The sequence below is a fragment of the Orbicella franksi genome, chromosome 6, assembly GCF_964199315.1.
Source record: "Orbicella franksi chromosome 6, jaOrbFran1.1, whole genome shotgun sequence".
NCBI lineage: Eukaryota > Metazoa > Cnidaria > Anthozoa > Scleractinia > Merulinidae > Orbicella > Orbicella franksi.
In genome coordinates, this window is record NC_138150.1 from 10,156,656 (window position 1) to 10,181,811 (window position 25,156).

Here is a 25,156-nt window from a genome sequence, read left to right on the forward strand (position 1 = left end):
TGTTTATTTGCAAAAAATCTGGTCATTGGTCTGGTCATGGATAAAAAAGGGACACACTTGGATAAATGGGCCACAATTGAAAAACTGGGTCACATTTGCAAAAATGGGTCACACTTAGAAAAATGGGCCTCACTTGGGAAAACGGGTCACACTTGGAAAAATGAGTCAAACTTGGAAAAATGGGTAACACTTGAAAAAAGGGTCACATTTAAAAAAGGGGTCACACTTGGAAAAATGGGTCACACTTGGAAATATGTCATACTTAGAAAAAATGGTTAAACTTCGAAAAATAGGTCACACTTGGAAAAACAGATCACACTTGGAAAAAATGGTTAAACTTCAAAAACAGGTCGCCCTTGGAAAAATGGGTCACACTTGGAACAATGGGTAACACTTAAAAAAATGAAAAACCCTTGAAAAATGGGTCAACCTGGATAAAAGGGGTCGCACTTAGAAAAAAAGGGACACTACAAAAGAAGGGTCACACTTGGAAAAAATATTTGAACTTCGAAAAATAGGTCACACTTGCAAAAATGGGTCACACTTACAAAAATGGGTCATACGTGCAAAAATGGGTCACACTCAAAAAAAGGTTTAAACTTTAAAAAATCGGTCACACTTGGAAAAATGAAGCGTACTTGGATAAACGGGTCACACTTGTAAAGATTGGTCACACTTGGAAAAATTGGACACACTAGGAAAACAGGGGTAGACGTGGCAAAACGGGTCACACTAAAAAAAAATGGGACACGTGGAAAAAAGCACACTACGAAAATAAATCACAAAAGAAAATAGGGGCACACGTGGCAAAATGGGTCACACTTAAAAAAAAGATTACACTTGAAAAACTGGGTCACACTTGGAAAAAATGGGAAAACTTCGAAAAATAGGTTACACTTGCAAAATGAGTCACACTTAGAAAAATGGGTCACACTTGGAAAAATGGGTCACTCTTGGAAAAATAGGTCACATTTGGAAAAATGGGTCACACTTGCATAAAAGGGTCACACTTTTAAAAATGGGTCAAACGTGTTAAAATGGGACGCACTAGGAAAAAAGGGTCACACTCGGAAAAATGGTTGAACTTCAAAAAATAGGTCACATTTGGAAAAATGGGTCACACTTGCAAAAATGGGTCAGACTTAAAAAAGTTTTAAAATTCGAAAAATGGGTCACACTTGGAAAAACGGGTCACACTTGCAAAAATTGGTCACACTTCGAAAAAAGAGGACACGCTCAGAAAAATGTGTCACACTTCGAAAACTGGGTCATATTGGAAGAATGGGTCACACCTGGAAAAATTGGTCAAACTTGGAAAAAATTGGGTTCACACTTGCAAAAAATGGGTCACACGTGCAAACATTGGTCACACTTGGAAAAAAGGTCACACTTAAGACAAAGGGTTAAACTTCGAAAAATGGGTCACACTTGAAAAAATGGACCACACTTGAAAAACAGGGCCACACCAGCAAAAATGAGTCACACTTGGAGAAATTGGTCGCACTTAGAAGTAACATATCAAACACTCAAGGCAGTGTTTGACCACATTCCCAAACACCGAGTAGAGAGTTGAAAATACGACATATAGCGGATAATTTTTGACGAGCTTCGAGGTGTTTGGAAATGTGGTCAAACACTGTCTTGAGTGTTTGATATATCTTCTCAATCGAATCTAAAACTAAGGAAAAAACGGAGAATTAAAATCGTAAAAATCTGTGCTAATTGAGATCAAATATCCAAACACCGTCACGGTCATGATTTCCTTCGTTTAAACTTGATGACTTATTAATGAGTTTGAGAAAGATGCGTCACACTAAGGAACATGGGTCACATGTGAAAAAATGGGTCACACTTGGAAAAAGGGGACACAGATGGAAAAATGGGTCACACTTGAAAAAATGGGTCACATTTAGAAAATGGGTCACACTTAGGAAAGGAGGTCACACTTGCAAAAACGGACCACACTTGGAAAAGACTCACACTTGCAACAAAGGGTAACACTTGGAAAAATGGGTCACACTTGGAAAAAAGAAGTCACACTTGGAAAAATGGTTCACACTTGCAAAAATGGGTCACACATACAAAAATGGGTCACACTTAAAAACAGGTTTAAACTTTGAATAATCGGTCAAACTTGGAAAAATGGGTCACACTTGGATAAAAGGGTCACACCTTTAAAAATCGGTCACACTTCGAAAAATTGGACACACTAGGAAAAAAGGGACAAACTTAGAATCATGGGTCACACTTAAAAGAGGGTTAAACTTTAAAAAATGGGTCAAAGTTGAAAAAATTGATCTCACTTGAAAAACAGGGTCACATTTAGAAAAATGGGTCACATTTAGAAAAATGGGTCACACTTGGAAAAAGGGTCACACGTGCAAAATTTGGTCAAACTTGGAAAAATGGGTCATACTTAAAAAAGGTTTAAACTTCGAAAAATGGGTCACACTTGAAAAAATGGGTCACACTTCGAAAAAAAGGGGGGCACTTAGAAAGATGTGGCACACTCGGAAAAATTGCTCAAACTTGGAAAACAGGTTCACACTTAAAAATGGGTTACAAGTGCAAAAATGGGTCAACCCTTAAAAAGGTTTACACTTTGAAAAATGGGGCACAATTGGAAAAACGGGTCACTCTTGCATAAAAAGATCACATTCCTAAGAATTGGTCAGACTTGGGAAAATGGAAAACACTAGGGAAGAAAGGGTCACACTTGGAAAAATGGGTACACTTGAAAAGAGGGTCACACTTAAAAAAATGGGTTACACTTGCAAGAATGAGTCACACTTGCAAAAAGGGGTCCACACCTGCAAAAATGGGTCACACATGGAAAAAAGGGTCACACTTAAAACAAGGGTTAAACTTTAAAAAACGGCTCACACTTGAAACAATGGATCACACTTAAGAAACAGGGTCACATTTGGAAAAATGGGTCACACTTGGAAAAAGGGTCAAACTTGTCAAAAGGGACACACGTGAAAAAAGCACACTACAAAAAAATCACACGTAAAAAATAGGTCACATTAGGAAAAATGGGTCACACTCGGAAAAAATGGTTAAACTTCGAAAAATAGGTCACACTTGCAAAATGGGTCACACTTGGAAAAAAGGGTTACACTTGAAAAAATGGGTCACATTTGGAAAAATGGGTCACACCTGCAAAAATGGGTCACACTTAAAAAAAGGTTTACACATCGAGAAATGGGTCACAATTGGATAGAAGGATGACACTTTTAAAATTGAGTCAAACTTGTTAAAATAAGACACACTAAGTTTAAAAGGGTCACATTTGAAAAAATGTGTTACACTTGGAAAAATGAGTCTCACTTGAAAAAAAGGTCACACTTGGAAAAATTGTTCACACTTGCAAAACCGGATCTCTCTTGAAAAAAGAGTCACACTTGGAACAAAGGGTAACACTTGGAAAAATGAGTCACACTTAGAAAAATTGGTCACACTTGGAAAAAATGGTAAAACTTCGAAAAATAGGTCACACTTGCAAAATGGGTCACACTTGGAAAAATGGGTCACACTTACAGAAATGGGTCACACTTGAAAAAATGGGTCACACTTAGAAAATCGGGTCACACCTGTAAAAATAAGTCACACTTCACAAAAAGGGGACACACTTGGAAAAATTTGTCACTTTTCGAAAAGTGAGTCACACTTGGAAATATTGATTGCACTCGGAAAAATTGGTCAAACTTGAGGGAAAAAAGGCGTTCACATTTGCAAAAATGGATTACACTTGGAAAATTTGGTCACACTTCGAGAAAAAGGAACCCACTCAGAAAAATGTGTCACACTCGGAAAAATTGCTCAAACTTGGAAAAAAGGTTCACACTTGAAAAAATGGGTCACACTTAAAAAAGGTTTACACTTTGAAAAATGGGTCATTCTTAGATAAAAGGGTCACACTTCTATAAATTGGTCACACGTAGAGAAGTGGAACACACTAGGAAAAAAGGGTCACACTTGGAAAAATGGGTCACACTTGAAAAAAAGGGTCACACTTGGAAAAATGGGTCACACTTGGAAAGGGTCACACTTGTAAGAATGGGACACACGTGGAAAAAAAGGGCACACTACGAAAAATAAATCACACTTTAAAAAATAGGTCACATTTGGAAAAATTGCACTCTGAAAACACATCGAATATTTCCGTCCACATTGCGCCGGAGGAATTTAAAACGTAACAATCACTGGTCACTTTGGATTTGTGTTTGAGGAAAACTCGGGCAGGGAAATCACGTGATTATCGTGACGTCATCGTTTTCGAAAAGCTGCGTTTTCAAAATGATTTCTGTCCACACGAAAACGAAATGCCGGCGTTTTCAATTCCTCCGGTTTGAAAAGGGTTTGGCAAAGCTCCCTTTCGCGACGGATTAGAGTGGACGGTAGGCCTAACCGTACAAATAAAGCTCCATTTCCAGATCTCTCTGGCGTGATATGGACGCTGACTTACTAACTGCGGCGTCCGGGGTTGTCTTAATGCTTTTGAGTCACGTGTGTAGCCAGGAGTGATAGGGATGATAATGATAATGGCGGTGATAGTAGTGGTGATGGTGATAGTAGATGATCGTAAGCATGACAGAACGGTTGAAAACATTGTAGGAAGGGCCAACCAAGATAGGTACACACACAAGGGAAAACACAGCAGATATAGAATTTGTATTTAATTGTTCGTAAATTTACTATTTTGCTTTTTACCTTTTTATTTATGTCCACTTCCACTCTTTGACCAACTTTTATGAATAAGAAAACTTAACAGTTCTTCAATGAATTCCTTCCACCAATGAACTTCCTTTTCCTTGCTCTGTGGGGAATTTACCATCCCCACCCCATCCCCACGCCCATCCCCACCCCCAACCCTTCTCTCTGTCAGGATATTCATAAACTTTCTTCCAGAATCAATTGTCCGTAAATAGTTCATTCTTCGTAATTATCCCTTTTGGGAGCACAAAGCAAAACGTATCGGCAGAACTGTTTATTAAGTTTCTTCTTGTTTTTCTCGTCTCGTCCTTACATCCTACTTCTAATTCTTGAACATATTAGTGACGCTAGCTATAAAGAAAACGTCTAAAACTTTTCACTGAACTGACTTTCTATCAAAACAACGTGAAGTTAAAATATTCATTTGTTCTTACTATTACAAAGGAAAGCGTTCTCGTGATTTGCACTTAAAGAACGTCTTAAGTTTCCTGCAAATCAACCTTTCACAATCTCGGAAAGATGACTGAAGACCAAACCAGTGTTTGGAGACGAAAGCCGTGAGCTTCCACTTGCTACTATGCCTTGCGAGTTACACAGCACATCGCAGCTTCGTATGAACATTCGTCTATACGTCTTTACGGATGGCAGGCGTCTTCAGTAACGCCTCACCGACAAAAATACTGTCCTTGTAGATAAAATAACATGAAAAGAAATATATGAAGGTGTCGTAAACTTACCTTTAACTTTGACATAACTTATTTGATAAGTCTTTAAACTAAATTTGCCTAGATATTATCGTATCAAGTTCATTTTCATTATTGCCATTTGCATAGCACGTGGTAACTGGAAGTTAATCTCAAAACTATATACAAATTATATACACTGTAAAAATAATTTTGTTGCGTAAACCAGCGCACATCCTTTTAGCCGAAACTTATAAGGACAGAAACAAACAAACAAAGAAGGCTCGTCCTGAAAGAAATCTGGATGATTAAAAGGAATGAATGGAGGGAAGAAAGAGGGACACTAAGTACAGTGGTTTCACGAGCCGATGGACGCGGAGGCAAAGCCTCAACACGTAACGTAACGTAACGCTGTCAAGGCAACTCTGTTCATTTGACTCAAATCAAATTGTTGTCTCCACCTTGTATGATCTTAGATGAGCAATGGCATTGAAGACTGTTAGTGATATAAACATAAACTATTTAGCTCCTTTCCGTCTTTTCTTAAAATCCACTCTTTCACTAGATATGAAACAAAACCACTGGCCACCTGCATCAGTCTTCGTGAAAAGGAAATAAAACGCATTGATAACTTTCCTTCCATCTTTGTTACGATAAACCCTCGAAATCCCCCCCGAGTCCAGCATCCGCTTCAAGCATATTCATGAATACCGACATTGTCTCCTCGCTTTGCTCCATGGGAGTTTCCATAGACTCGATTGCATTCTGCATTCCAATCAACTGCTCCAACAGATGCGCCTGCGATAATTGCTGCTGACTATCCACACCAGCACCCCCCGCACGAGAGCCCAGTCCCCTCGCCGTCGCGGTTCTCGAGCCACTGGGCGTGTTGGGTGAAATATCATCTATATTTATCGTAGTTACACCTCCACCCGAAATATCCATGTTTAATGAGAGGTCCTCATTTGATCTGTTAGTCGTATTGGTTTTCATTCCGAACTGGGCTTGCCTAAAAATTAAAGAAACAAAACCAAGTGGCAAAAAAGACAAAGAAAAATAGTATGTGTTACTGTAAAAGCCCGAGTGATAAACCGTCTTTTTAATAAAAGAACCTTTTTTGTAAGAACATTGAGACTAAGATTAACCAACATTTTAAGAACATACTATCCTAGGCTGTGAGTTAGTAAAGAACGTTTTTATCTTGCTCATTTGTTTCCTTTAATGAGTAGTATAAATAAAGGCAGTGAGTCTCCGTGTTAAATGCTTTTTGCAAAGCCAAATTTAGCAATAGTTGGTTGGGGCGACATGTGGACAAATCTTGTTCGTGGCATCAGAGCACGTCCCACAAGCATGTGACAAGCAACTCGATACCATACCAGGCAAACAACCAACTTTGATAAGTTTCCTAGTCACGTCCACTTTGATTTATTGAAATATTATACCGTGTAACTTTCAGAACATCTTAAAAGTGCCTATGAAGTAACAAATAATTGCTGCTTATTTCAAAAGCTTTTCAAAATAAAGAAGAATGGCTTTTTCCTTTTTGGAACATCCTCTTTTGTTTAAGACATGTTTACGTTTTTGTATTATGCAAATGAGGAAAGTGATGACATCATTAGTAGTTCCACGAAAACAGTAAAACACTGAATCAAGAATATCTCGAGAAATATTAGAGCTGTGTTCTTTGAAGAACGTTCAGCCTCCACTCAAACGTTAGACGTTCTTATAAAAACAAGAGTGTATTATATTGCGAAAATACTGGTCTACGTCTTTTTTTGCAAGTTGATGGTGGAGCCAAAGGCGGTATCAATAAACGTCCCAAAAATTAAAAAGTAGCCAATACTTCTCAATACAGAGAGAACAAATGTCTCCGTCAGGCCAGTGGCCCATCAGGCTGGAGCTTATCCTAGTTTCTGTCGCACGAAGTGGCTAAGAGTATTTCTTCTACCCCCTGAATGGGATGCTAGTCCATGTAGGGTCACCCCCAGCATTAAATTCGCCGGTACTCATTTAAACACGCGGGTGGAGATAGGCACTGTGAGAGTAAGAACAACACAATGTCCCCGGCCAGGGCTCGAGTCCGGACCGCTCGATCCAGAGATCAGCGCGCTAACCATGAGGCCACCGCGTCCCCCACACCAACCAAAAAAGCTAGTTCATTAAAGTACTTACTATGGCTCTATTAAAACTTGGCGACAAATTAACAGATAAAGGAGGAAGACATCCCCCGTACAAGGCAGGGTTGGTGTCCTATTATGGAAGGCGACCCTTGTAGCAGCCCTCTGCACCCTAACAGAAGCTTACCCCTTACAGAAAGCAGGTATCCCCTTACATGAGGGGACTGCTTACACCGTGCCGGTGACCCTTTATAGAAAGTAAATCCCATACAGGTGCCTCCTCAGATATAAACAGCTCCAGGTGAGTCGAATGACAATAATGATACAGTATAGGTAATCGTATGAATGCGAGTGCAATTACGGATTCACACTACCAGTGATATAATTTTCTCACAATTGCACGAGTTTTCAAGTATCACGAGTAGCGTAAATCCTAATTGTTCCAGTCATCATACGATTACTCATTTATCATATGACTGAGAAAATCACGAACGCGCGCGCGTTAATTTGCACTGCAGTGCAAAAAAAATAAACGATAAATTGGCCTGCTCTCAGTCAATCACAATGAAGTAATTTTCTCAGTCATATGATATGTGACATACTTGTCTTGTGTCTGTTGGTTTTGAACCTCCTCCGCCACCATGGCCCCAATACGGCTTGCTCCTACGTTTGTCCTTGCACCGTCCAAGTCAGATATTTTATTAACGGAAGACTTTGATCCTGGATTGAGTCAAATAAAAGCATTTACTCTACAGTTTTATTATTGATTTCTGACTTGTTTAGGCAGAGGGCATTACTATTTACTTTTTATTCCGCCCGTAAAAATTTACTCTGTAAAGTCTGCATGCGAGCCAAGTGGCCCATCAGGCCGGAGCTTATCCCGGTTTCTGTAGCATGAAGCGACTAGGAGTATTTCTACTCCCCCCTGGATGGGATGCTAGTCCATCGCAGGGTTACCCCCAGCATTAAGTTCGCCGGTTCCCATTTATACACCTGGGTGGAAAGAGGCACTGTGAGAGTAAAGTGTCTTGCCCAAGAACACAACACAATGTCCCCGACTAGGGCTCGAACCCGGACCGCTCGATCCGCAGACGAGCGCACTAACCATGAGGCCACCGCGCCTCCCAATTAGTTAATAAGCAGTTAAGATAAGTCGATTGCATAAATGATCCGAAGACGACCCGATGACTTTCGGAGATTTAATAGTCTCTCGAAGATTGCCGAACACTAATGGATTATTTACCCGCATCTACAGGCTGCCTCTTTTTCAGCATCTCCAATACTTGTTGAACACTAGTCTGATGACCTGCACACATGCTGTCGCTTTGAATCGACGACGCAGACCCCACGCTGCCAGTTAGCTGCAGGGCCTGCATATCGGGCGCAGTGAGAGGCAAAGCAAACGATTCTAAACCCCTGAAAATAAAGCAAAGTCCAAAAGAAAAGTTGAGTGACAGGTGACAAAAGGAGAAAGGATATGAATAATATTAACCACAGAGGTGGTAACAAATGTACACAGCCCTGACAGTGTTGGTAGGGCCTCAAACGACAGGAGGTGAAAAATATTTTTTTATCACCTTGGGGTTTTCACTATTCGCTCAACGATCCGAGTACAACAGTATACATCCTGTCGCCCTCACGCACATATCAGTTTTAAATACTGGTTTCGCAAAGACCATTATTACACTGAATTTTCTTCATCATTCCCCTCTGTAAGATCATGCAAGCCAGCAGGAAGCTAAGGTTTCTCGAAAACTCCATGTAGCAAAAAATTTTCTAAGCGATTGAAACAGGCATTACAGTCTGTACTCCTTTTAGCTGAAAAACACTTTCAATTGTTTTGATATTTTACTCGGCTAGTCTTGCTGTGTATTCTAAATGGTTCAACATTTCTTTCAGCCTATCACAATAACAATCTGCCAAACTGTTACCATCTGATACTAGAAATTAGTTCTGCATAAATCTGGTTTTAATAGATCGGATAGTTTTAAAGTAAATAAGCTTAAATAAGCTTAAATAAAATAATTAGCTTAAATAAGCTTAAATAAGCTAATCCTGTCTGATCTCGCATATAGGTTGAGAGGTTGCCAGGTGAAATGAACCATTGGAAAACTGCTTCAGAAAGTGTTTCAAATAATCATTTGGTTCGCAACCTAAGAATCATTTAGTAAAGAATATTCTCACAAAAAAGGGAGCTCTTCAATGCAAAACCACTGCTAAAAGTAATGGTATCTATATTTGGGTGTCTTTTTCTTAGGAAAGGGTCATCGAAAAAAGTCACAAGGCTAGCCATACACATGTATACTCACGTGACAACAGTGTTGACACAGACGATAAACTCCAGTTCTTTAGACCAGGGGTTTCTAAACACAGTTGATTTAGTTCTGAGTGGAACTAAGTGACCTCCCTTGCATCGGAATCTGTAAACATCTGTCATTACTGTCTCTCCCTGGAGTGACCGCCGATGCGACACAGCTATTGAATTCAAATCCTCTTGGTGAAAAAATTCATAGGCTGAACTTCCTATTAATTCCTGGGGAAGATAGCCTGTTATGGCAGTTGTTCTGAAATGAGAAAAAAAGTTCAATGGTTCCTACAGTTTTCATGGACGTACTAGAAAGCAGGCACCCTCTACGAATTCTCTACTGTTAGCTTAAAACAGGGCGTAACTGTTGTAAGACGGGTTTCCATAGAACCTGATACATTAAGGGCGAAACATAAGGTAAAATTTAATGCAATTATTATTTAACACACAAGGTCTTTCAGGAGCTCGTTATAAAGTAGACATGCTTTGTCAGTTTGAGGTCAAATTGGAGATTGGAGTGTTTTTGAGGGGGGAAAAACAGCAAACTTGCAGAAAAATAGAGCAAGGCATGAATCAACAACAAACTCAACCCACACATCAGATGCTGGGTTCAGGATTTTAAAATCAACCCGAGGAGAAATCCCATATGAACAGGTCAGGGATGCTTGACGGAAAATTTGAATTAAACCCCAAAGGATACCAATCAGGGCTTGGTTTGAGCTTTATTTGACCCCTAAAGATACTACTTAAAATGGAACATGCTCGATTACCAGCCGCTGTTCAGGAAAGCAGCCTGCACTAGTAGACCAGACTCATTAGAGACCAGTGGAAATCGAGCCTAAAAACAGAAATGTGAGCGTTTCTTTTATTATAATAATTGTGTCTTCAAGTGCACCCTAAAACAGGGTTCGTACCCTTTTTCAGAAACAAATTTCCAGGACATTTCCAGGAATCAGATTGATTTTTCCAGGACTCTAAAATTCACATTAATCCTTTCACTCCCACGATATTAATGTTAATTCTCCTTATTGCCTGCCATACATTTCATATTTTTTTTACTAGAGTTTAAGAGATTTCCAAAACTTTCCAGGACCAGTAGCCCTTTTCCAGGACTTTCCAGTCCTGGAAAATACCACAATAAAATTCCAGGACTTTCCAGGTTTTCCAGGACCCATACGAACCCTGCCAAAAGATACCTTGACAGCTAAAAATAGTGGCCTTTCATCATCAACACACTAAGTGAGACCAGAATCCTTGATTTGTACCCGAGAAGACAAGCATCCTGACATTTTCGTATGGGAGTCTCCACACCCAGGAAAATCAAGTACATCCGAAGAGTTCTGACCAGAATCAAAGGACTTCATCACAAGAGAAATACCAAAATTCAAGGAAATGTTCTTGTCTGTGAACCATCAAGGCTGGTAAAGCCTTGAGACTGATTAACATAATTATGATTTCTCAATTCACTGTCAACCAGTTGAGGGAATTAATACTGCAAGCTTGGTTGATTCCTACTCACCGCTGATCGACAAAAATGAATTTGCCATCTATACTGTGCCGTGAGATAAACTCATTCGCAATTCCTGGCAGTGAATAATCTGTTGTTTCATCATAAATTGTTTCCACTCTTCCCACTGCTACAAGGCAACTGAGATTTCTAGATTCACTGTCCTCATCATCGTCATCAAAAGAACAGCCTGATGGAGGCCATGATTTTAAATAACCTGTACAATGAACTAGAACAACCAAAAAATACAGTAGTTAAAATTTAACCTGACCAGACTTCTCAATACACATGAATCAAGTTTATCTCATTAGGACACACACACATCAGTGGAGTAAATATGGACTTATGGACCTTTGGAGACACTAATGTAGACAGTTATTAACTTATTGATTCAAATTAAGAAAATATCAATCCATGTAAATTCAAAATTACTACAGTTGAATCCCGCTATTTCGAACTCTCAGGAGAATCAAAAAATAGTTCAACATAGTGGGAGTTTGAAATAGCTGATAGTAAATGACTGAAGAACAAATCAAAGGGAAATGGTTTGGGGTTCAAAATAACAGGGAATTCGAAAGAACCAACTTCAAATTACTGGGGTCCGACTGTACATGTAAATACTAGTTATGCAACGCTTTCTTGTGGTATACCATAACATGGAATATCCCACAAGTCACTTGTATTTTCTTGGTTTACCAAGAATTAACAAGTGACAAGTGGGATATTCCAAGTTATACCACAAGAGAGCATTGCATAACTATTGCATATCATGCCATAGAAAATACAGAGACCAACACAGTCAATGCGACGTACTGCATGTGTGTTTTGGTTGTTTTGTTTTTTAGTCACACATATCATACCCAAGATTTAAGAAGAGCTGAACAATCAGTGTGAATGACTTTTGTGACTATTCTTTTATTTCTATGGCATTCTGTAACTTTTTGGGAGGATAAATGCCAAGGGAAAAGGAATTAAGATTTCAGGATAAATGCACAAAGAACAGGATATGTGCTTTTACCCTTCCAAAATAAACATTTCCCAATGAAATGAAGGAGGGTAGAATTGACAGGGAAATTAGTTATTTCTTGGTCACCTTGGTCCTTCAATCACTTACTATTCAAACTCCCATTACTTCAAACTATTTTTCATTTCCCCTGAAGGTTGGAAATAGCGGGGTTCAACTGTACTATTAACACTACTGCACAGGTGCAAGATTCGACTGCAAGTCTTCTCCAAAATCTTTAGCACAGAAAGTTATTACTATGCTTTTCTCTTTTTGACTGACATAATCAATAGGACTGAGTTACTTGAGGAAAATTGTAATAAAATCATAAGGTCTCTTGAGGTTGTCTGTTACACCTACCAACAACGTAAGGTTTTTTATCTGGTTGTGCCGCTTGTTTGGCTTTGCTTTTTCTTTTCATCAAGCATGGTTCAGAATCCATGCCATCCCGATCCTTTTTCCCTTTGGAACCACATTTCATGCGGCAAAAGAACGACCTCCTAGCCCCAGAGCACAATCTTGTTGGAGTTGGCTGATTCTCAGTTTTAAGTGGAAGACCTGTTTTTGCATCAATCAGTCTTTCACGAGGTGTGGTGTCTGAAGATGACAACTGTTCTTTGACTTTGTTGACATCTTTTTGATGGACAAGATCGAGGAAACTATGCCCCACAAGGTCAGACTGTAAGTAGAAACCAAAACAGTTAAATTTAATCACATGTCATGTCAAATAGATATGTGCATTATATGTTCAAGTCCATCAGGACAAATCCCATAATTACTCGTAAAAAACTAATTTGGATCAATATTTTAGGCCATAAAAGGTTTGCTTGTATTTTTCATAATTATGTTGTTAGGGGTGGACCACTTTTGAGGGGGGATGAGTGATTTTGAAAAAAACATCCTGCAAGCGTGCTTGTACCAAACAAAATTCATGCTCATGACCACTGCCGAACAGAAATTCACACATGTCCAGTGAGCTGAAAAAAGCCTGTTATATGGAGAGAAAAATACCATAAACATTGGCGGATAAGCCACATAGATAAACCACACCCCAAGTTTGGCAACTCCAATTTTGAAAAAAAGGTTTTGAAAGAAATCAATTAAAATAAATCTAAAGTGGAGTTTTGACATTTACATTTCTTGATTTATTGAAAGTAAACCAGCGTAAACTAACAATGCACTGAAACTCAATGACATTGAAAACAGAGAATACTTCAAATTGAAACCCTTACATATAATTTGTTCTGTTGAGTAATAGTATAGAATCTGATATCTTCCAACTTTGAATAAGTTTGATCTTTCTGTGGTATTTTTCAACCAGTATTTTTTTTCCATTTTTGTCAGTTTTTCAGACTGTAGAATTTTACATATAACAAGATCATTTGTTTGTTCGTTCGTAACTAACAGTAGTAGTCAGGCATTTCACCAAGAGATGGAATACTGGACACAAGTAGCTTTCAAAGCTTTCTTTGATCACAGTTCATTGCGACAATGTAAACAAAGGAACAGTCCAGATTCCCTGCCAAGTGACGTTTACCTGCTCTAGAATGGCATAAACTTTAAACTGGTTAAAAGATTTTTTTAGTTTAACAGCAAGAAATGTAAGCTTATGCTTATGAACAAAAATGGCTCTTTTAGGAGCCACCAAACTTGTAAAAGCAGTGATTGTTGCATAGTCTGATGTTATTAGTTTGCTATACAGACTTATAAATTTTCAATAAAAAGGGTTAATTTCTGCAAATTTATGGCACATTGTCTTGTAAAACTTGTAAAAGCAGTGATTGTTGCATAGTCTGATGTTATTAGTTTGCTATACAGACTTATAAATTTTCAATAAAAAGGGTTAATTTCTGCAAATTTATGGCACATTGTCCAGATATTCTCACAGATAAGCCACATCCCCAATTTTAAGGGAAAATTTTGAGTAAAAAATGTACAGGTTATCTGCCGGTCCAAGTTCCAAGAAAAAAGTTTCCTAAGTGCACGTAAGGATTAGAACAATTTGTGCCTGTAACAAATCACCCACCCCCCACCCCTCAAAAATCAAATGGTCCACCCCTTATTCAAGTCCATTCAGTTTGTTTTTCCATTCAGTTTTGTCGTTATTGTTGTTGTTGTTGTTGTTGTTGTTTATTGTGTCATTGATTATATCTACATACTTGGTTGCCCAGACCATGGACTATTTACCCAAGTCCCAACAAATTCCAAAATCCAGACTAAAAAGTACTCAGGAAATGAACTCACAGGAGCCTGGTGCAGGTAACTCTGAATGGAATCGGACGCATAGAGAAGACATCCCCTGTCACAACCAACAACAAATAAGAAGCCATCCGCTGCCTCAAGAATCAAGTTCTTCAAATCCTCATCAGACAAGAAAGCTGGTTTGTAGTTTGTCTCAGTGAATGGGTCAAGTGCTCCTGAAAAATACAATGTAAAGGAGCTTTCAGCAGACTATGATTTACTATGGTCTTTGTGGAGATAGATATAATTGCATCTGACACCTTAGGAGAGAGGAGCATAAAATGGAGGTACATATATTTAGGAAGGAGGAGTACGGAGAAGAGAGGGAAAAGTCTGCATACAAGCCAAGTGCCTCATCAGGCTCAGAGCTTATCCTGGTTTCAGTAGCATGAAGTGACTAGGAGTATTTCTACTCCCCCTGGATGGGAGGATGGGATGCAAGTCTATCGCAGGGTTACCCCCCCCCCCCCCCCCCACAGCATTAAATTTGCTGATATCCATTTATACACCTGGGTAGGGAGAGGCAACGTGAGAGTTAAGTGTCTTGCCCAAGAACACAACACAATGTCCCCAGCCAGGGCTCGAATTTGGACTGCTCGCTCCAGAGTCCAGCACACTAACCATGAAGCCACCGTGCCTCCCACAAAATGAAAAAAGAAATAAAATTAAAACTTAGGGTTAGAGTGGGTTGGAGAAGTGTGGAAGGAGAAGGGAGGACAAGGAGAATGGAGGAAGGAGAGAAGGGGATGGTTAACCCAGTGGGAGGAGTGGATAGAGAAAGAGGGTACAATGTGTTCAGAGGGACATGGCATGAACTATAGAGAGGGGAAAGACATGTACCACTTAAGAGAAGTTGCTTTTACCTTTTAAAGTCTTCATATGCTGCACAGCCATCCTCAAAACAGTCAGTTTGTCCAGCTTGCGTGACATGGCATTACACATCGGGATCATGGTAGACAGTTCATTAATGTAAGTGTTCATTTTGTCTCGTCGCCTTTTCTCAATCTCGCTGTGATTTGGCCTGTTGGTTCATTTATGGAGACAAATTTTAAGTAAATGTAATTTCAACGACAAAATATAACTGTTACCCTGTGTCAAGTTAGGTGTCACAAATAAACAATAACTTGAAATCAACTTAACAAATGGTAAACGCCATAGCGTGCGCTATTGAGTTATGGACGCACGCAGGAGGTTGCTAAGCACGAAAGAAGCATAAGAGTCGCACGAGGCGATGGCCTCATGCGACTCTAGCTTCTTGGGTGCTTAGCAAACCTCCCAAGTACATCCATAACTCAATAGTGCACGCTATGGCGTTTACCATTTGTTTTATAACATAACATTGAGACATTGGAACAACAGAAGTCCTTTTATTGAGCTACATCACAAAAAAATGTTCATGTAGTCTTACATGACAAGAGAAAACAAGCGCACGAAAATTCATTCATGACAACCGACTGCACACCAGTAACTCGATGAAGTTTCATCTTCAGACAACTGTGAAGACAGTTTCGCATTTCTGGCAGAAGAACGTCAGCCATTACTTTGGAATCAATGTCTGTCAAAAGATTTGCTTTGTAAACATCAGCACACACGTTAGCAGCGTACACCCATGGGCAAATAGTAGATGCTAAATTAACCAATCAGAGCATGCACTTTGCTTTAGTTATGTTATAAACTCACTTTGTGTACCCCTTTTGCCAGCCTTTCTTACTGTCATCCACATCCCTGGAAACAGATAATTAAGCTTGCAATTAGTATTATGACCAAAAAAAAACATTTAATATGGGCACGTTCCTTTGGAATGATACAGATCAGAATCAGTGCTCCAGGATCACTGAGATCATGTCGCATAGAGGGAACCAATAAATACTTGTGACTCTTTTGATGCAAAATAATCCGAGTGATTTCAAATCATTGATCCCAAATGGAACCATCCCAGAGGAACTCACCCTAAGATGTCACGATCATTTCTCCAGTTTGCATGACCACTGTGTTTATAACATAAGTATGACGCAGAATTCAAACAGATGAGACCTCAAAACTGTGAGTAAATCTGAGCTACCTACACTTGGTTCTAAATCACACTTACATTTAATTACCAATTCCAAACTGATAACTTCTTGACATCATCCTACCATGCTATCCAGTGCTAACTAACACCTTAATAACAAGTTTGTGATAGGGTGAGTGAACCAACAGGTGACTAAGAGGGTGATCGAGCAAGTGATTTCCAAAGAGAAAAGAGAACCAGTGAGTGAGCAAGTTGGTGAACGAGCAAGCAAAAGAGCAAGCAATTCTAAATGTAATTAATTTTACTTTTAAATTCTAATTGATATTTGTGAATTACAAGATGTGAGGGAGTGATATTAAACATCACGTGCTAAATGCCAAGAACTTGCAGTTCCGTTAAAATAAATATGTACAGGAAGGTAACAATTACCTTCCATCTCCATCAATAGTTTCTGCATCGCTGTCATCACTGAAATATACAACATGCAATTTAAGAGAGGCATAATACATTTTTACAAACAAGTTACAGTAACTTAGTTATTGTAAATAAATTACTGAAGAGATACTACAGGTATAAGTATTATACTACATCATTACATCATTACACAGCTTGTGGTTGCAGCCAATATAACATGTGATTGGCTAATTCTAGGGCATCACTCACTCGTAATGCCCACGGGCTGATTATGGGCCTGCACAAGCTGAGCAAAAAGCCACATTAATAATAAACAACTTCTTAACCTTAACGGTTCAGTCTTTAAGGGAAAATCTCAAACCTCGACATTGCAGAAGAAGACCTTGCTATTGCTTGGTCAACGCAGTGTGGTTTCAGTTGTGTGAGATCTACCTGTAAAGACCTCACACTTAGTTAATAAGCAGTTAATAATATACACAATTTCATCTCCTTTTCTTCCAGACAGAGCAATTACTCGAAGTCTACAAGTACCTTGCAATAAGCATTAGCCATTTGATGTATCAAACATAAAAGTGATATATGGCACATTTCAAGTGGTAAATATAAATATTTGATACAGAAACAACCTTTAAAAAGTTGCTGTTCACTGAAAAGATTGCGATTTTGAGGATAAAAAGTCTGAAATGCTTTAATTCAACTTTTAAATCCTCCAGATACATGTAGCACTGCAAACAGTGATGTAACAAATGGTATAAGCAAGGTTATCACAAAGTAAGATTTAGACAGCCTTATTGTTAGAGTTTGGTGGCTGATTTTGCAATCTTTTCTAAAGAATCAGGCAAATAGCAAGCAGAGTAGATGGAGGGCAGATCAAGTAGATGGCGATTTTTGCTGGCAGCAGACTACTTTTCACAACCCTGGTACATAAGTGATGTATGTTTTGTCACCTATTATAAACAGTTAAGGTGAACTGATCCTTGAGTTTCTAAAAGTGCTGGAAGCTTGACTTAACAAAATACATTTCTTAGCTGGCTGAGTCAAATCTAGGTCTAAGTCAAATGTCCAAGTCATGTTAAAAATACCTTACCATCATGACAATGATTATTTAAGGGCTGCTTGTAAGTTATTTACATCTTTCTATCATTGTTTCTAATGCTTTCCTGGTGCAAATAGTTTATATTCTAACTTATTATGTAACCCTGATTGTTGGGGAAAAGCCATGAAACACACAAATGTCTTGAAGGAAAAATGTCCTTTGGATTGGCCGCATTCTATCTACTCACATCAATAAGCCAAGTATCCAGTGTGGATGCCCCAGTGCAGTACAGCAGATATCACGCCCAACTAATATGTGGAGAGATGCGGGTTTGCATGTTGCTCAGGACACAAATTTTTCTTTCATTTCAGAGACATGTGTAAAAGGCCTCCTGTAAGTTATTTGTCTCCTTCTATCATTGTTTCAAGGGCTTTCCTGGCTCAACTAGTGTCTATTCTACTCGTAACTATTTTCGAATCAGCGATATTTAGGAAATGTGAATAAATCCAATAAACTTTACTTTCCTACAATGACCAGCTCTCTGCAATAGCAAGCTATTCTCCCATACTTAAGGGACCATTGAAGAGATGGTCCTCTGTATTCCAAATCTGTTATGTAAGTTCCCTTTTTAAAAAGAGTTTATTTTATGAAAAGGTAGAAGTCCTTTTAACCCTTCTCAGAGGGTTGCATACAGGCTTCCCACCAATTCCCATCTTGCACAATAAGATATTGCAAGAGCAATAATAATAAACTTGAAAGTAATCACTCGATTCTGATCAGCCACATGTAAGAGCAGTGCAGTTTAAGTGTAATACTAATGCAAAAAGTCTAACACCAGTGTGAATTACCACTAAGATATCCAGGTTAGTATAAAGACAATTGAAGACTATCAATGGTTATACAAGGTACTTTGAAGGTGGTTAACGTTCACCCAAAGCCTTTTGAAGATAGCCAAAGATAATTAGGCATTTTCTGAGCACTTGTGAAGATAGCCCAAACCCAGCCGAAGATTAACAAATATTGCCTGTACATTTTCTAACACCCTGAATATCACCTATACCCTTCCAAAGATTCCCAGTACTCTGAAGATTGCCAAAGATTTTCTAATGTTATTGGGAGTTTTGTGAATAGTTGGGGACATTTTAGAGGACCAAGAGCACTGCAGCCTACCTAGGTAAGCAATTAATGCAAACAGTCTATAAATTTCCAAGTGTATTATTAACAAGTAAATTCACATGACCAATATTCTTGAGCAAATATTTGGAATAAATAAGTACATGAAAATTTTTCACTCTCATCTAACTTTCCCACCTCTTGGCAGGAACATTCTTCAAAAACTACAAATTGCACTTGTACTATGGGTTCATACAATTTTGTTTGCCCTTGAAAAAATTACTCCTGCCTATTGATTCCAAATTCCACTCAGAATCATGTGATTTCCTCTACAAAGCAGGTGATGTCTTGCAATCCTAGACAGTGCCAGGGTAGGGATGGGGAATGAATGATTTTGGAATTGACCAAACCAGTACATAGCATGTCACAGAAATTAACTTATCATCAGTTCAAATAGTAGATGCTAAACATCCTTAATGTCTGAGTCAGTTTATGCAATTTCATATTGGGTTAGAAGATACGGTTGAGTTACAGTATATTTACCATGATCAGCAGTTAACCAAACACAGAATGAGCACTTTCCTCAAGAACAATGCCAAATCTTAAAATTGCATCTGTTATTATACACTACGTGCCTTCACAACAACACTTGAAGAAAACATGAACATGGTATAAGCTAACAACTCGTAAAGCAACGGAAGCTATCATCTCCCAGACACGCAAGCTTCGATCTAAGCTTGTTTAATAATAAGCTCTGAATATCCTGCCTGGTTCATAAGCTTACGTACTTCAAGTTTGGCAAAACATAGAAAGCTAATAATTTGGACCCCAACATAACCAAGCCGCCACTGTAAGCCCAAAAATCAAGATTGTCCAAAGGTTGATCCATCAAATTTTGGCCGTTCTCAATCCAAGCTTAACAGCTAATTCGATCAAATTCGAATGTCTGTCGTATCAGACAGATCTGGTGAAAGCAATGATTTGAATTCTCGACTTACTCCACGATGTCGGAGACAGCCCTTCTCTTCTTCCTTTTCCCCGAGGCGGCGTCCATGTTAGAAATGTTAAAATGCTACGAAGGCACTCTTTCCTAACGACCTACATTCGGCTGAGTACAAATCAAATCGAGCTCCGGCTCAGAGTAAGGCAAAATGTAAGGCAGAATGAAGATTCCAGTCTCCCGCAGGATTTGAATGCCCTGGGGACTGGCACCAACTGGAAAAAAAAAACATGATATGTTGCATGCCTGGTCGTGCTTCAGGAAACTTTGAACGGCTGTAAAAAACTATAACTGGTCTTTTCGTCTAATATTTCGTTCAAAAGGATTCGGGGGCAAATCAGAGAAGTCTGTACAGGCGCTGATCACTACTAAACACCCGCCCGAGGGGAGAGGGGGGGATACTTGATCGATGATAAATGACCAAGTCGACCGGATGGGGAGGGGCGACAAAATGTGAATGAAATTGATGGTTTGGGCTTTTTTAGGGGTCACCACAATTTCTTGCAGACACTTTCACTTTCATCTTTTATAAGCGAACTTTACACTAACGATTCTCAAACAAAGAACACTTGATATTTTTGAACATTTTTTTTTTTTATTATTTACGTGACTATACTAAGAATGAAGGCTCTTAATGTAATGGACAAAGTAAAAACACTAAATGAAGAGCCCTCACTCTAGAGTCAATAAGAAAAATGTACAAAAAAGTCGAAGTGTTCCTGGATTAAGGGTCCTCACTGCCCAGCCAAATATTTGCTAAGAACCATCTGAGAGTACGTTCTACTTATTTCAGGTGCGTGCTGATAAATCTTCCATCTATTCTCACGGTGTCTGTACAATTTCATATGGGTTACTGACCAAGCGTGAGGTTAAGATGGCTGGATATTGGCCAAGTTCCTTTTTTTCTTGCGTGTTTAAGAACAGGCTAATATCCAGCCATCTAGACCGAACAAGCTTGGTCAATAATGGCAGTTATTACAAGAAAAAAAAGAACTCTGTTTTCTTGGGGGACACAGCGGGTAATCTCGAGCGCACAAGATGGCGCATTCTTGCCTGCCCGGGTAGCCAATCACAGAGCAGGATTCGGTTCGTCTTACCCGCTCACGCAGCTGTTGTAGCCATATAATAAATATGGGTTATTGACCAAGCGTGAGGTGAAAATGGCTGGATATTAGCCAAGTTCATTTTTTTTTTTTTGTGCGTGTGAACCAGGCCAATATCCAGCTATCGTGACCTAACAAGGTTGGTCAATAAGGGATTCATTACATGGGAAAAATACGCTGCTTCCTTGGGGGACACAACGGGTTATCCCAAGCGGGAAAACTCGGGTAGCCAATCAGAGTGCAGGATTCGGTTCATCTTGCCCGCTCACGCAGCTGGCCATATTGCGTAACTGACCTGAACGTGTGATTTAACTGAACTGAAGGAAGAAATGAAAACTTTTAGACCACGGGTATTAACTTTTAAATAGTTTGGCATATGTCTAAAACGCTTGTTTATGAGGCTTCCCCATCTCTGTTCCATCCATGTAATAGCGGAGCTCCGGCGGCCCGAGGGGCTGCCAAGCGGAGCCCCATACTTATATAGGAAAGAAAAGGAAACCCATGAGTTGATTTTCTCATGGTTGTCATGGCTAGCGGTATTGCTCGTGGGCGCGTACGCACGACGGCGACGGCGACGGCGATGGCGACGGCGACGGCGACGGCGACGGCGACGACGACGACGACGACGACGACGACGACGACGACGACGGAGTCGCGCAACATGGCGGCCAAACTCTAAATAATAGGCTGGCAGAGACCTGCAGCCTTGGTTTACCGTGTACTTCTTTGATATTGGACATCCATGTTATCATCAATTGACACCTGTCAAAATAAGGTATGCGCTGACCAGTATCACGTGACCATATCGCGAGCTCAAGTTTACAGCTAAGTGCTGGTTTTCGATTGGATCGCGGGCTCATGCCAGGTTAACTTGTTGGAAACAGGGCAGGATTGTTCGGAAGCCGGTTAACACTAACCCAGGCTTAAAAGTTAACCGAATTATAACTTTTTCTTCTATACAAATGTTTTTTTGCTACTTTGTTTTGTGTATATGGCGATTATTAAAACTCAAAACAGAAGGCCAAACAATATACAGAAAACCTCACCGCAAAGTTAGAAAACTCAAATTAAAATTCTACCTTTTCCTGGGTTAGCTTACTCGGGCTCTGAACAACCCGGCCCAGGAGCTACGCTTTTAGGCTAGCCTAAATCTATATATTACGTCACAACTGCCGCCGCTGATATGAGTTTTGAGCCCGCAACGTCGAGGCGCAGAAAGCGAGGGAGACTCAAATTTAATTCAAAGCTAATGGGCCATTCCCCCTACGAGACTTGCGCGCCAGGAATGATGGTAATTGAATCATCACACGTACGACATCTTCGAGACATCGCACACAACTACCATGATTCCCTGTGCGCGCGTCTCAAAGAGGAAATGGGGTATTATACGTTTTATGTCGCAAAAACAAAAACAAAAACAACAAATAAGCAAAAATAACTATTCAAACTTGACTTTATGTATGTTAGTCTTTCTAAACAAAATGTTACAAATTCTGTCGATTTTGACTTTCAGTACTCCTTCAAATTGTAGTCTTCCCCCGTCTCTCAAAACTAAAATGTACCGTCACTGCCTTAACTTTTATAATCCATGCACAAAAGAATTTCAGTGCACGGACGAACAACTTACGGAAGTAGGAGCTGACATTTTGAATTCGGTGACTTCTTCGGTTGCCGCTGGAACGTGTTTGTCATCTTCAATGTCTGTTGTATGGTTCATGCTCTCGCTACAAACCGACCTCGTCACGTTTACTTTACAACATTTTATACACTTGACAGTCCCTCTGTTTTCAAACCAAACCGAAATTGCGTTAATGATTGTCGACATGAGGGTTAATCCCAAAAGCGCTATGGGTATACTTCTACTGGTTCCTTCAAACGTAATATCTCCAAATCCCACGGTTGTAAATGTCATGAACAAAACGTACAGCGCATCTATATAAGTCGGGTTTCCGTATTTAGGAAAGGTGTAAACTTTCGCAGCCAAAGTAAGAATGCACAGCACTATTGCAAATGCGAAAACGCTCAAAACTTTTCCTTTGACATTTTGCGGCTGTTCTGTCCTGAAGAGGTTTTTCTCGACCGTTATGACAGCTTTAGTAATGTGTTTGTTGATAAGTTCACCGCCGTCCTTTAGAACTACAAGAAAAAGTGGAATTCCAAATAAAGCGTAGAACACGCTCAGAAGTCTGCCTGTTTGAGTTTTTGGTGGAGATGTACCGTAACCTGCAATGGAAGGCACAGCAAACTACATCAGTGTAGTTAATTACCGAATTCCTAATAACTGCCTTGAGGCACTGTTTTTGTGTTGTGGGAATCATTTGCAATTCTCTTGTGCAGGGTTTTGGTATTAAAGTCATCATTAAATTAATACAGGAAACGAAAGACTCATGATATAGAGACATCAAAAAAATTATATTGCTTCATCGGCCACTTAAGAGGAGGTCAAGCGAGAGGGGGGTATTACTGTTGGAGGGCATTACTGTTGGCAGGAAAATTTTACAGAGAACATCGGGGGAGGGGGTTTCAAATAACGTCAGTAAAGAATTGAAAACTCGCCATAGTCACCCATAACATAGATTATGAGCTCCCTTATCAACAAAGATTCCGCTCATTAGTTCACATAAAGTCTAAGACATTAGGGTGCGTCGTTAATTACCACCATTCTCCCGACAATTACTTACGTCGTTACTTACCCATTCTCGACTATTTAAACTTTACCATAAAAGTAAGGGGTTTAGATGGCAACATTCAAAAATGTTTCGTCCGTGACCGATCAAGGATCTTCAACCAAGGCCCTAGACCTGCTGAGAACGCTTTTCGGGCGTCGACGGTCGAGAGCGATGTTGGTGGCCGGAAAATGCTGCATTTCTCCGTTTTTTTAATTCGTGATTCAGTTCCATTGGCAGCAAACTTTGCCCTTCATTGACATATCTGCTATCAGACTGAAAGATAATGGAACATAAACTGCTGCAAAATCCAAAACAGATTCAGTGTACTTACCAATGGTTGTGAGGAGCTCAAAGCTAAAAGTAAAACCGTCTCTAAACTGCCATCTTTCGTCGCTTTCGACATTCATCTGTTCAAAAATCTGCCAGACGAATGCTTTCAGTTTTGCTTCAGATAAATTAACAGCACATGAATGTTGCCTTAGCAGAACACTTATGCCGCGAGCAATTTTATCATTAAGTTCTTCCCTTGAACTTCGCTTGATTTCGATGTGAGAAAATAACAATGACCCTAGCGAAATGTAGATTATTAGAACAACTAAACGAAAAAGTAACGTTGCCTCGCTTTTCTCTGCCATGTTTAGGCTTAACCGGAGCAATGATGTTGAGACCACGCAGTTTTATGATTAATGGCGTTTTATAGCTTCCTTCCCCTTAGGCAAAATTGTCCGGGCTTTGTTCTTTATCCACTGTTGGAAATATGTTTGTGGTGCGGGAGCTTTGAAGTGTCAATAACGCTGTGCCGAATTAAGATTAGGTCGGCGTGATGGTCAGTCGGTTGGCTTGCTGCTGAAAGTACTTGCTAAACAGAAAGGCATACAACGGGAGAAAACCTGGAGTCGTATATGATGGCCAAGCTAAACGCGAGACGATTCCTTTAGAGGTTTTTTTTTTTTAGGAAAACTTGAGTTTTCAGTCATACTAACAATGTTTACTTTTTATGATGAAGTCTTTTGCAAACTTTACCGAATTTTCAAAGGGTTTTTTATCAGTATTTACTTTCTGTGATGAAGTCATTTTGCAAACTATACAAATGCAAATGAAGTTAATGGTGTTCAATGGTTTTATTGATCTGTAGATTAAAGGATGTCAGACTAGCTGTTGCAAATGACGAGATATTACAACAAATTCATTAACTATCAAGTTCTTGACATGATGTTTCTCTCCTTTCCATTACAGTT

The 25,156-nt window shown here is 39.5% G+C and overlaps 2 protein-coding genes across 2 annotated transcripts; both read right to left on the bottom strand.

The window, feature by feature from the left end:
* Positions 1–4,969: 4,969 nt before the first annotated feature.
* LOC145489043 (protein cycle-like) lies at positions 4,970–21,337 on the bottom strand. The gene is made up of 11 exons (XM_081467936.1): positions 20,145–21,337; positions 17,013–17,051; positions 16,253–16,297; positions 15,436–15,593; positions 14,576–14,748; positions 12,692–13,010; positions 11,341–11,557; positions 9,826–10,080; positions 8,760–8,932; positions 8,119–8,236; positions 4,970–6,408 (listed from the first exon to the last, which is right to left on the bottom strand). The coding sequence occupies exons 1-11, from the start codon at positions 20,198–20,200 to the stop codon at positions 6,048–6,050; spliced, it is 1,914 nt and encodes a 637-aa protein (XP_081324062.1). The 5' UTR covers positions 20,201–21,337; the 3' UTR covers positions 4,970–6,047.
* A 1,515-nt stretch (positions 21,338–22,852) lies between these two features.
* On the bottom strand, positions 22,853–24,553 carry LOC145490444 (potassium channel subfamily K member 4-like). Its single transcript, XM_081469560.1, has 2 exons — positions 24,250–24,553; positions 22,853–23,472 (listed from the first exon to the last, which is right to left on the bottom strand). The coding sequence occupies exons 1-2, from the start codon at positions 24,551–24,553 to the stop codon at positions 22,853–22,855; spliced, it is 924 nt and encodes a 307-aa protein (XP_081325686.1).
* Between the last annotated feature and the right edge of the window lie 603 nt (positions 24,554–25,156).